This window comes from Taurulus bubalis (genome assembly GCF_910589615.1).
Source record: "Taurulus bubalis genome assembly, chromosome: 8".
Lineage (NCBI taxonomy): Eukaryota > Metazoa > Chordata > Actinopteri > Perciformes > Cottidae > Taurulus > Taurulus bubalis.
The window spans coordinates 23,016,084-23,029,811 of NC_136596.1; the positions used below are offsets into that span (position 1 = coordinate 23,016,084).

Genomic DNA, 13,728 nt, shown 5'->3' on the forward strand with positions numbered 1-13,728 from the left:
GGAGTCACCGGGTCCCGATATCTGGATGGAGACGTTACTGTTGAGGTCTTTGTTGAGGTATGTGTTTGCTCTCTCAACTTTTTTAAGACTTTTATTCATATAATATAATTTACGTAATGCACTTCCACTTCATAGTTTTGCATTAGGACCATCAGCGATTGGATTAAGTAGCTCCTGAGAAATAAGACGTCAGATAAGTGGCTTCAGTGGCTGTTTCAGTGCGTCAGATACATTTTTAATCAACATTTAGGTAAATGAAAGTATTGACGCACTGGGGATTTTGTTTTTAGTGCTAATTAGCAATAAATAACCAATATTCATACGACCAATACTATTTATTATGCCAGAAAAAACATTTAGTCTGTCCCAATGCATAGTGCGTCACATGCAGCATGCCAAAAATACCAGGATGCTCGACTACATCCGGGAGCATTTTGCAGTATGTAAGCGAGCATGCCATTTAGGCTATTCCGACCCAGAATCCTTTGCTCAGCAGAAACATGAGGAAGAGGGTCAAAGTTCGAGCGAGGTGCAATGTTATGAGGAGGTAGCAATGTCCCAATGTTATGCACACGGCATGCAACAGTACAGTACGCCGCCATAGATAACCCTACAGCCCCTCAAACCCCTCAAACTCCGCCCCTTGCATTTCAGCAACACAACTGTTGCCAATTAGTGCGATTGGCCCCTTTGGGCTCGTTAGACGGTCGCCCCCTTTGGGCTTCCCCGAGTCGCCCGTTCATTCATCAGGATGACATCGTCGAAGGCAATCTGCTCCTCCATTAATGAGACGAGAGTTGTTGCGGCGAGGTTCACGAAACACTTGGAAATCTCCTCAGCTGACGCACACTGGAAGGTTCAAGTAAAGCCTTTATTGATTTGTTTATTTATGAGCTATTCACACACAGATCACACTGTGGGCATCACACACACACCGACAGGAATAAATTAACATCATAAACACAATTTTCAGAACAGCATGGCTCACATTGAACACATCACACACACACACACACACACACACACACACACACACACACACATACACACACCGCCCGGAGTACTTTAGTTCGCGTCCTCCCGCGGGGTGAAAGTGTGCGCGTGAGGTCACTGCAGAACCCGGACCGAGTTGACGTGGAGGTGGTAGAGGAAGTCGGCGTAGGACGCCCCCCCGTTGGGACTCTTGTCCTCCACCAGGTGGCGCTGCAGAGCCTCCTCGCCGGCGTCACCCTGCTTCACCACCCGCAGCTGAGACAGAAAAACAGACACGGTGGTATCAACGGCTACTAGTCAGTTGATGTGTATCCCGATATGAGGAGGAGGAGGAGGAGGAGGAAGAGGAGGAGGAGGAGGAGGAGGTCTCACTCCCTCCGTCTGCCACTTTAACTTTTTTGTTTTATTTTCCAGGGAATCATCTCATGAATCTGAATCCGTGTCAGTGGGGAAACATCAACATCACAGGACACCAGGATCATTTAAAAGGTTTGCTCTCTATGAGAAGACAGTCTCCACACATGATCAGACCAGAGGAAAACAAAAACAAAAAACTAATGTCGGTGCTCAACTTTTTTTTTTAATTTAATTTAACTATCACATATCCTTCAGGATTTTGTGACCGTGAAAATGTTTTGACGAATAAAATAATGTGTCGAGGAAAAGGTGTGTTTGTTAATTTGTACAAAACCAAATAACAGGTTAAAACGCAAGGAATATTAATCTAGTGAATAACTTCAGCTCTGAAATAGGATATCTGTGAAAGTAAAAGTATGAGAAATGTAGATTGTAATTGTGGCTTTGTTTTGCAAGAGCGTAGGAAGACAGGTAAACGCAGCTGTAATTGATCAAATGAATCGTGGCCCCGTTGTATTTAGTGTGCCAGCCACTCCAGTGAGCCTGCCTGCACAGCAGCAGGCCCCTGGCCCACCTAAATGGAACGGGGCCAAAAAACTGCCACTAAATCCGACACGACATGAACGCATCGCAGTGAGAAGCAACGGAGGAGTCGCCCGATCTGAATTCCTGCATTGACACAGCAGCTGTGTCATTTCGGGGTCACAGAAGCTCGGCGGCTCACCTGGCGGGCGCACGGCGCCCGGGAGTTCAGCGCGTGGATGAGGGATCGAACGCCGACGGACAGAGGGTTGTCAAGAACGGGCAGCTTGGTCTGAAGAAACACAAAACAGCACAAAGAGAGTCAATGCTACAGAGCTCTTCATGTCTTTTTTATTATTACTTAATTGTTAAAACCTTTACACAAAGCGGATACAGACATTTAAAAGCCTTTTTTTTGTTGACATTTTCATCAAATTACAATTCCATTTAAAAAATATGTGATTTCAGTTGGCCAATATTTTTGTTCCCGCTCTAGCCTCTAGATCTCTTACCTCTCCGGAGGGCAGGGAGGAGAAGCAGCCGGCGTTGAAGAGCTCCGCCAGGGTGCATGCTGGGACTTGGGTGCCGACCCAGAGCAGCAGGGTGAGGGGAGCATGCACCAAATACAGACATCCGGGCTCCAGGCTGGCAGCACAGCAGCGCAGCGCCTCCTGCGGGTTTGGAGAGCTGGAGCCGTCCACCGAGAGCGGCTGCAAGGGGACAAATGAGCGAAACATGACCTGAAGCGTGTGTCAACGCTACGAAGGATGAAACAACGATGGTGTTGACGGTACTGACCGGAGGCAGCAGCAGCGGGTAGAAGTGTGTGGAGGTGCTGCAGGTGTCCATGCTGAGAAGCTGGCAGCGCTGCTGCAGCCGCTGGTGGACGGAGCTCCGCAGGCCCGGCAGCAGCACCTCGCTCTTCCTCAGACTGTTGATGTAAACAGGGAGCGCTCGCAGGTACTGAGGGAGGACCAGCTACAGGACACACACACACACACACACACACACAGAAACACACACACACGTGTCGTAGTTAAAGTAGGACAGAAACAGAGGGATATAAGAAAATTCAGATTTTTTTTTCTCTCTACAATAACCATTTTTAGACATTTACAGGAGTAAAGAGAACCCTTTGTACTTCTGGAAGTCTTGAAAAGTATGAAGTGTATTTTATGCGTCTGAAGCTCACCTGTCCAGCAGACACCGAGGCAGAGCAGCAGTGCTTGCGGTAGGACGCCAGCGCTTCTGTCACCTCCGTCTGCAGTTCCTCCCTCAGCTCCTGTAGAGGGCGCTCCAACGCTGAGCAGTAAACTAGAAGGAACACAACAAAAACAACACGTTAATGTCGTCAGGTGTGACATTTTAAGAATGTCTGTAAAACAAACTATAACATAACTAAGAAGGAAGCGTCTAATGGCTTTGAATATTATAATAATTATATATATGTTACATAGTACATACCACATTATATTTACAGTTCAGATTTAGAGGGGGATCTACTAGACTGTTTTATGACCCAAAACAGGAAGTGGCTTTAGATTGTGAAAGCTCTTATGTTTATGGAAAATAATGTAGTCTTCATTAACAACAATATCCCAGGTATGAGGGAATCTATAAACCATATTGATCATCGTCTCATTTGTTTATAAATTGCATGATAAAAAGACATCAATATTAATTGGACATTGATAAATGTTGATGTCAAAAAGGGATACATGTATCACTTCAATTAAATAATATGGATACTTTATACACTTAATACACTGAAGTAAACAATAGACTACAAGAGAGTACAATGAAGATTACTATACTCTCACATTCTCATGAAGTCTATTCATTTCAAAGCATTTATGGTATTATTAGCTATTCACAACAACTGCTGCTGCTGATGTTGATAAGCATTGCATTCTTTATGGTTTCATGTGTCAACAACACACTCATCTACAGTAGAAGTTCCTCACTTTTTTTGCAGTAGAAGGTGAGTAATGTTTGGGCCTGGTACTGCCGGAAAGTGTCCTGCAGGCGAGGAGAGCATCGCAGGGTCAGGGTGTGAACCCGGGTCCTCCGGTCTCCGGTCTGGGTGCTGTAACACAGTGCCGTCTGACAGAGGGGTGGATTAGGGTTACTTTTCTTTTTTAAAGAGATAGTTTAAGCAGGGTTCATACACATTTTGACCAACAGATTTCTATGACTTTAAACCGAATTTCCATGACCAAACATTTTGTGAAATCTCAATGTATACATGAAAAAGTGAGAAAATGTAGTATTTAAACAAAAATGTAAACGAATTCAAAAGCATACAGTAAACCTTAAAGGACACAAATGAGTGGGACAATAGTTTGCTGAAAAGAATAAACATTTATATAGATGCCTGTATGTATGCCTGCTTATATTTTGAGTGTCTTTCCTTTTAAAAACATATTAATTATTTAAAACTAAGCGTAAATGAACGTCATGAACACATGCATATAACACATTTCCATGACTTTTCCAAAACTTTGGGTATTTTAATTTTTTCAAGGACTTTTCCAGACCTGGAAATAACCATTTTAAAATGCCATGACTTTTCCAGGTTTTCCATGACCGCAAGAACCCTGTTTAAGGGAAGTCAAACTGCAAATTAAGTGTGTCAACATAATGCCATCTACACTGAGTAACTTTTTTTAAAATTGAAGGAAGATAACAGTATATCAAATGTATCACAAATGGTCCAACAATTAAATTAAAATCTCAACCAACAGCAGGATTCAAATGACAGAAAGGCAACAAAAGCTACCGGTCTGGATATTCACCCCCTCCGTGGTCTAAGAACGGATGAACCCACCTGTATGGCTACACCTCTCGTCTCGTCCAGAGCTCTGGTGTGTGCGAGCTCCACGGCCAGCGTTGTCCTCCGATCGAGGGTCGCCATCGCGACCCGGCTGGGGCTGGACTCGGGGACGAAAAGCCCGAAACAGCCGGACACGCGCATATCTGGACGGGCGAGGACAGGAGGCGGAGAGTGGAAGCAGTGGGACCTATACCGCTAATCACACTTAACAAAACAAATAAAAAACTCACCTTTGCTGACAAAAATCCTGAGCTCAGCCTTGTAGCCCGTGTCCGTCTCTACGATGCTCTTTAGATCAGCGCTGAAACGCTCTCTGTCCAACTCCCCCTGCAGTGGGAACACAGTCGACAATGAGACCTCCAACTCTGTATTTTGTATTTTCACTTTGTGCTAAGCTAACTAGCTGCTGGCTGTAGCCTTGAATTTAGCAGACAAAAAAAAAGCAGGATCAATCTTTCCATTCCAGTGCTACCATGGGAGGAGCTGCCGGTATACCTGCAGGTGGCTGTAGGTGTACAGAGCTCCGCCTGTTAGATATGGAATGTGCCCCGGCCAAGCCCCGCCCACGTCTTGCTGGGAGAGGACAAACAGGTGAACGCCGCAGCCCTGACTGACGCAGTCCTTGGCCAATGAGACGGCTAGCTCCGACGGCTGAAAGATGGACTGGGGATAGAAGAGGCAATTAATACATCCATACAATCGTGAAACTCCTCTCTATATGAAGTATATGAAGTACAGTGTGTGTGTGTGTGTGTGTGTGTGTGTGTGTGTGTGTGTGTGTGTGTGTGTGTGTGTGTGACGTACCTTTGGTTGGTTAGAGCCAAAGAACCCTGAGGACGAGTTTGTGTGTCCCATCTCTATCAGAGGGGCAGTGTGGAAGATCAGCAGCTTGCCAGGACAACTCAGGGCCTAGACATAATAAATAATAAGTAATAAATAATGAAGTGAATCAGAATCCAAATCTGAAACGGTTTATTGCCAAATACATTTGCATATACAAAGAATTTAGCTTGGTGTGTGGGGCGTGACAATAAACATTATTAAACAATTAACATAACAAATATGAAAATATACAATAAAATATGCTAAACAAACAAATTAAGAGTCTGTTACTGCAGATGGAAAGTATTTTTATTTATGTTTGAATAGTCCCTGGCATAAATTGAATAAAATCAAAATACATTTCATGATGAATAATAATGATGTACAAAACAAAAACAAATTACATCGATTATTTTAACTGTCCACTGTCGCGGTTATTGCTGTTAATGTGCTAAAGTAACATCGCTGCCAATAATCGACAGCTTGCCATCATTATCCCTCCACCGGCCACAATTAATTCGGGAGAAACTTTGAATGAAGTCTGCAGAAAGTGCGTCAAAGTCTGAGCAGCGATCACTGACCTGCAGCACGGCTAGCCCGGCTTTCACCGGCAGCTCCATGGGAACGCCACTCGACTCGTCACACTCTGGACTCAACTGAGGAATAAGCTGCAACACACTATATACACACACACACACACACACACACACACACACACACACACACACACACACACACATACACACACACACACACACACACAATGATCACTTTACGCCAAAGAATATCAAAGTGAGTTCACATATTTTCAGCAAAGTAGCGAAACAAATTTCACTTTTATTTGCAGGGAGGTATTTGTTATCTCAGATTCTTCTGGAAATGAACATACAAAGTACCTCCTTTAAAATGGTAGCACAATGTCGATGCCATTCAGGTTAATGAGCTTCATAAAAGCAGCCCATAAAACAAGATTTTGATTTCTCAAATTGTCTGAGACGTCGTCCTCCACTAAATCACCGGCAATAGTTTCCTTTCAGCTGCTGGGCCCGATGGTTTCTAAGTGGATGCTTTCATAATCTAGAATTGGGAATTGCCGCCTCAATTACCGCCTTAAGTTGCAGTTTACAGCCACGTCTTTGCAAAATGTAATAATGTTATCTCTTCTAAATTGTCCTATTTATCCCTGATGTTTTTTTTTTGTTACAGCCGAAAAAAATGTTTTGTGAGGTCACAGTGACATATTCTAATCTTCTAAAGACACTTCCCCGTTGTCTACACTCTTCAGAACCAGAGGTTGTCGCCCGGATATAACAGGGAATGGGCCTGAGGTGAAGTCACAGTGACCTTTGACCTCCAACATCAAATCAGTCCTCGAGTCCGTGTGGACTAAAACCGAGCTCATCAGAATTAGGCTAGCTTCATGAAGCTAGACCATAAGTGAACATAACATTTCAATATGAATTGGAATAGGATGCATACAACTGGACTCTGGTTACCTTTCCAAACTGTCTATGCAGTCTTTCAGGGGCACCAGGAGCCCCTCCCTCACAGGAAGCTGCAGGTCTCCCGTCTCCGCGATGACCAGCATGTGTGGGCGGGACAGGGCCGGGCTCAGGTCGTACAGGTGGATCCTGCTGTCATACGTCATCAAGCCAACGCGGACGTCCGACAAGGCATCGCCACCCTCCCTACACACATCAGAGGAGACCAGACCGTGGACCATTGTCCCAGTATTTCCAAATCTGTCGGGTATGTGCATTTATAGCTGGATGGGAGTGTATTTTACCTCGTCAGAGAGGTGAGCATAGTGAGTATTTGTTGTGTTGCAAACTCCAAATGTCCTCCTCTCACCGCTGATGCAGACACATCTACGGCCAGCAGCAGTGCAGCAGGTTCGCCCTGAAATTAAGTTCAACAGCTAACACACACGGCATCTCTCCCTGTGCAATTATGAGAAAAATACTACAGTGAAGAAACGTTAAAATGTATACTGAATTATTCTGGGAGCTGTGGTTGCCCTCTTTCCATAGTTATTATAGTTATTCCCTAGTTATAGTGAACACTCCTTCTCGACACCAAATTACGACTGTAACTGTAACCTGACGATCTTCTTTTCAATTAAAGAAAATATTGGTCCACAAAATGTACGAAAAAAAGGAGAAAAAGTGCCCTTGTCAACAAACATTTACAGTGATATAAAACACAGAAAAAGGAACACCGCTTCACATTTGTGAAGCTATAAATCGGCAAATAAATGGTATTACTCCTTGATAAATGTCCTACATAAAAACTACCAACATGGAAACGAACCCTCTGAGAATGGAGTATCTCGTATGACCCCATACTGAGTTCAGGCCTCTTGTCTTTATCCACCCGAACGCCCTCCACCCCTCTGGTGGGCTGGTAGTGTTGCCACGGCACTGGGACACAAGAGATGGGACAAACACTTTGGTGCAGCCGTTTCAACACAAAGAGTTGGCTTCAAATGTTGTGATGTTTCACTCCCTGAGAATAGAACGGTCTATTTCTGACCAGGAAATCATATTTCCATAACTCTGCCGGTGGCGGGAACCTGCACTGTTACCTGTATGCAGAGATGGCCAATGTTAAATCTTACCTTCGCCGAGTTTCCCACAGAAGGGGCAGTAAAACCTCTGACCACAGTCCTGCCAGCCCATCGCCGGGCACATGGAGGCTCCGCAACAACCACAACCCATCACACACTCTGGCTCGTTGCACACTGGCAGGGGCATCTGGTGGCAAAACATAGTCGCTCTTAGCCGTGTAATTGCAAACATGCAAACATCCGTCTAGAATGAGCAGAGAAGCTGAAAACTGACCTCTCCCGCATTTAGTTTTGCCAGGGGAGTGGCCAGCGCCCCCAGCGGCAGGCGGCTGAGGAGGGCAGTCGGACCGTCACAGGGGACGCAGTACGAGGCGGAGCGGATGGCGAGAGGACTCGCGTTACCTGGAGGTCCACAGAGACACGGTCAGGAATGATGATGAAGGTTTAAAGTAAGGTGGCTTAAAGTAAGGTGGCTTAAAGTAAGGTGGCTTAAAGTAAGGTGGGCTTAAAGTCAGGTGGGCTTAAAGTAAGGTGGTTTAAAGTAAGGTGGGCTTAAAGTAAGGTGGTTTAAAGTAAGGTGGCTTAAAGTAAGGTGGTTTAAAGTAAGGTGGCTTAAAGTAAGGTGGGCTTAAAGTAAGGTGGCTTAAAGTAAGGTGGCTTAAAGTAAGGTGGGCTTAAAGTAAGGTGGGCTTAAAGTAAGGTGGGCTTAAAGTAAGGTGGTTTAAAGTAAGGTGGCTTAAAGTAAGGTGGTTTAAAGTAAGGTGGCTTAAAGTAAGGTGGGCTTAAAGTAAGGTGGCTTAAAGTAAGGTGGCTTAAAGTAAGGTGGGCTTAAAGTAAGGTGGGCTTAAAGTAAGGTGGTTTAAAGTAAGGTGGCTTAAAGTAAGGTGGGCTTAAAGTAAGGTGGCTTAAAGTAAGGTGGCTTAAAGTAAGGTGGCTTAAAGTAAGGTGGCTTAAAGTAAGGTGGGCTTAAAGTAAGGTGGGCTTAAAGTAAGGTGGTTTAAAGTAAGGTGGCTTAAAGTAAGGTGGGCTTAAAGTAAGGTGGCTTAAAGTAAGGTGGCTTAAAGTAAGGTGGCTTAAAGTAAGGTGGGCTTAAAGTAAGGTGGCTTAAAGTAAGGTGGCTTAAAGTAAGGTGGGCTTAAAGTAAGGTGGGCTTAAAGTAAGGTGGGCTTAAAGTAAGGTGGCTTAAAGTAAGGTGGGCTTAAAGTAAGGTGGTTTAAAGTAAGGTGGCTTAAAGTAAGGTGGCTTAAAGTAAGGTGGCTTAAAGTAAGGTGGTTTAAAGTAAGGTGGTTTAAAGTAAGGTGGGCTTAAAGTAAGGTGGGCTTAAAGTAAGGTGGCTTAAAGTAAGGTGGCTTAAAGTAAGGTGGCTTAAAGTAAGGTGGTTTAAAGTAAGGTGGTTTAAAGTAAGGTGGGCTTAAAGTAAGGTGGCTTAAAGTAAGGTGGTTTAAAGTAAGGTGGCTTAAAGTAAGGTGGCTTAAAGTAAGACGTGACAGGAAGAACTGGAGGATGGAGGTTTGATGAAATACCTTGTGATTGGGCTGCAAACCAATTTCCCCAGGGGGAGAAATAAAGTACTTACTCACATCCTTACTTACATACTTATGTTATTACTGACATATGTACTAACTTACTTACTTCCAAACTTACTTACTTACTTACTTATATACTTACTCATATTTTTACTCACTTACATATTTACGTATATACTTACTCACATACTTATGTATATACGTACGTACTTACATACTTATGTACATACTTTTGTTATTACTGACATATGTACTAACTTAAGTATGTACATATACATACTTTCTCACATACTTATGTATATATGTACGTACTTACATCTTTACTTATATACTTTTATTATTACTGACATATGTACTAACTTACTTACTTGCGTAATTACTTATATACTTACTCATATTTTTACTCACTAATATATTTACATACATACTTACTCACATACTTATGTATATACGTACGCACTTACATACTTATGTACTTTCTTTCCATCTATAAAGTATCTGCTAATTTGCATATTTGTTCCAGCACAAACTAATCTAGAGCTGTAACATTAAGTGAGACACATGAAGGTTTTCCGAGGTAGAACTCTATTTTCCTGCGATTGCATATGTTTATGGCACAATTTTCTTTCTCTTGTTTTATGTGGGATTTACCTTTTGGAGTAATTTAAGTACTAAAAGCACTCATTATGCAAGGAATACAAATACGGTATGTTGTGAGTCATCTTTGTGACACCGATGCAAGGTTGTGTGCTTTTACCCCGGTCCTCGACGATACAGGAAGTAGTTGCCAGAGGAGGAAGACGAGAAAAGGGCTCTGAGACGAAGACCTTGCCCCCCCACTCTGCTGCGTCCTCTGCAATGACCTTCACCTGAGACGGCCGGAGAGAGACAGAGGTGTCACCTGTACGACCAGCGAGAGCAAGGTACCGTTTCACTGTGGCTCAGAGGCAGGATCTACTATAAAATGTCTATGTTCACACTCATGTCTTAACCAGTATGAACTTACTAATCAGCACTAAATCTGTTCTGGAGCGTAGGTCTTTTCATTGTCACAGAACGCAGAACAGGAGGAACGCTTCTAGTTAAAAACAATAGTAGATGAGGGTCAGATGAGGGCAACTGATGCGATGCTCCGAGATGCTGCAGCAAAAGCCTGAGAAGAATCTTTCATAGACGGAGCATCGATAAAACAAGTGGAATGAGAACTTACAACACTGGGCAGCAGCTCCGGGTCCAGGCCGTAACGAGACTCAGAGCTAGGAGACTGCAAAGAGAGGATTTATCATATTGAATGAATGCTTTTAACACACTATTCAATGTAGTTATTGCAATAAGGAGTCTAGAAAGATACCCTTTGACTTTGAAAACCAAAACATCCCTTATATTGTGTTTTTCTTTTCTTTTACAGAGATGAAAATGCATTTTCAAACTCTTCAGTGCCGAGGCTAAATGGAAAATATCTCAAAATGACTTTATTATATCAACACATAACGGAATATTACGCACCTGTACTTGTACATGGCGAGCGGCTGATTTTACAGATTGAGATCGACTGCAGCTGACACAATGAACTGATTCATTAAATATATATATATATATATATATATATATATATATATATATATATATATATATATATATATATATATATATATATATATATATACATGTATATATATATATATATATACATGTATATATATACGTATATATATATACGTATATATATATATATACGTATATATATATATATACGTATATATATATATATATATATATATATATATATATATATATATATATATATATATATACGTATATATATAGTAATATTCCCTATGTGGACTCAACCAATCAATCGGATTATATCGGATTTTTGTTTTTGTTAGTTTTATGTTTTTCTTTTGATATAATTCTTTTTTTTCTTTTTATATTATATTTTTTGTTTAGTTTTTATTGATCCCCTTAGCTGCTGTAATACTGAAATGTCCGTTGTGGGACTAATAGAGGATTATTTTATCTTTAATGAAAAGTCGAATTTTAAACAATTGTATTTAATAAAAAATAAATCAGTCAACATGGAACCTGTGATGAGCATTTCTCTCTATTTTGTGACACATTATAGGCCAAACAATACATAAATAAATAAAACTGAGAAAAGAACCTGCAGACTTAGATCAGTTAAGCAAATATAATCATTCGTGCCGCCGATAATCTGGATGTTTTAATGCCGTTGCGGTGTTTTCCCCCACCTGTGGCGTGACGTTCCTGTCTGGTGCGGCTGCATTGGGAACAAACTCTGAGGAGAAAACACAGTTACACTATGGAGGAGAGAGCCAGACTGGAGTATTATATTCTTGACTGAGAAGAGGGCCGTTTTCATTCAATAATTTGAACGCACACACCTGGGATGCTGTGGCTATCCTGTGCTGCTCGCCTGCTCTGCTAATGGACAATGCAGCAATATGCTTTCCTCCTACAGCAATTTATTTATTTTTAATTCCACTAACCAATGTCGCTCATCCTTAAATTACTTTTGAGTCATTTCATTTACAGGATCAGCTCTCGAGGGAAGCTCTGCAACACGTCATGTGTTACAAACAGACCTACCGCCTGAGCTGGTCCACTGGCGCTGCTGAGAGACGGGAGACGTGGCCGAGGCGTGAGAGTGTGCGAATCCCACCGAGGACTCCACCGTCGCCCCGTCGAACGCCGGCTGATGTGCACACTGTGGACTCTGGTTGACGCCCAGTGATGGAGAGCCAGCGGCCAGCTGGTGTTGATGTGGGGATTGAGGCCCGTTCGGTGAACCCTGGTATGCGTACGGGGGCTGGAAGGGGGGAGATGTTGCTCGGTAAGGGCTGTGAGGGGAGTAAAACGGCATTTGTTGGAGCTTTCCAAGCTGCGAGCCTTCCGTGGTAAGAGGGAGGGAGCATGGAGGTGTATGTCTCTCTTGGCCTGCAGTTGGAACCATGGATGATGAAACATGGGGAACCATCCGCCACACGCTCTGGTCTTCATTATTGGAATAAAGTGTGTCCCTGGATGGGAAGGCGGCGAGGTCGTGGTTGGACACCTTCAGGTGCTCGTCGCCAGGTCTCTGGTCAGAAGGAGAGCTCAGGCTGAGATGCTGAAAGCCGGGCAGAGGGTGGCAGGTGGGCCCCAGAGGTGAAGCTGGGGACCAGCCGTTCTGGCCCGCCCACGGCTGAGAGGGTGTCTGGCTCTGATTGGCTGAGGGGACGTCCATCATCCTCCATCACCATCACTGATTGGCAGTTTTCTCCTTGGAGGCGGGGTCTGTCGGGTAACAACAACGAAATGATGTGACGCTCTCCTCTCAGACGGGCCAACATGTCTTACTGCACAGAGCAGACTTGCAACCAATAACCTAGATTACGAAATCCATTATAAACGTCATTTTATTTGTGGAATCGGTTATTCTGTAGTAAACTGACAATAATAGCCCGAAACACAGGCGCCCTCTTTGCGTGTAGACATGGACACGGTGGACATGAAAAGCCTCCCCAGAAGGAAACTAAATGATCTGACATAATAAACCAGTAGATACCTTTGGACGTCAACAGAAACGGGGTTTGGCGTGTCAACGTCGTCGTCTTCATTTCCCTCTGCGACGGACGCGAAACACAATTAATTAATTACTCGCGGTGCTTTCAACTGTATTGAAATTAAATCCTTTGACGAAAAACGGTCCCATGATGCGTTTACGGTCATGATTTCGTGCACCGGCAGCCTTTGCTGCAACGTTAGTCAAGTTACAAGGAATCACGCCAACGCATTTCCGCCTATTCTTTCAAAATAAAAGTCTGCGATTTGGGACGCTAGAAATAAATAATTAGAATTAAAAAGAAAGAAATTGGAATAAAAAAAAAAGCTATATATTATGATAGCAGCAAATAACTGATGTTGAAAAACTGAAAATACTGTGTTTTTTCAATAATTACAGATCAGTTGTCGTCGGATTTTATCGTTGGACACGATCAAAGAACCAAAGTAACATTTTCATTTATTCTTATAATGTATTATAATATAATATGTTCACTTATACACACCACTACATTTTATAAAACGTTGGGTACCTTTACTTCACT

General features: G+C 42.9%; 1 protein-coding gene across 1 annotated transcript; it reads right to left on the bottom strand.

Moving 5' to 3' along the window:
• Positions 1-930: 930 nt before the first annotated feature.
• Positions 931-13,321, bottom strand: LOC306740724 (protein transport protein Sec24C). The gene is made up of 21 exons (XM_079222954.1): positions 13,188-13,321; positions 12,230-12,916; positions 11,872-11,918; positions 10,830-10,883; positions 10,377-10,488; positions 8,368-8,495; positions 8,145-8,280; positions 7,838-7,947; positions 7,314-7,426; positions 7,024-7,215; positions 6,109-6,205; positions 5,510-5,614; positions 5,201-5,368; positions 4,936-5,032; positions 4,700-4,848; positions 3,837-3,975; positions 3,065-3,186; positions 2,671-2,850; positions 2,385-2,582; positions 2,075-2,164; positions 931-1,248 (listed from the first exon to the last, which is right to left on the bottom strand). Exons 2-21 carry the CDS (start codon positions 12,867-12,869, stop codon positions 1,108-1,110), a joined length of 3,018 nt encoding a protein of 1,005 aa, XP_079079080.1. The 5' UTR covers positions 12,870-12,916; positions 13,188-13,321; the 3' UTR covers positions 931-1,107.
• Between the last annotated feature and the right edge of the window lie 407 nt (positions 13,322-13,728).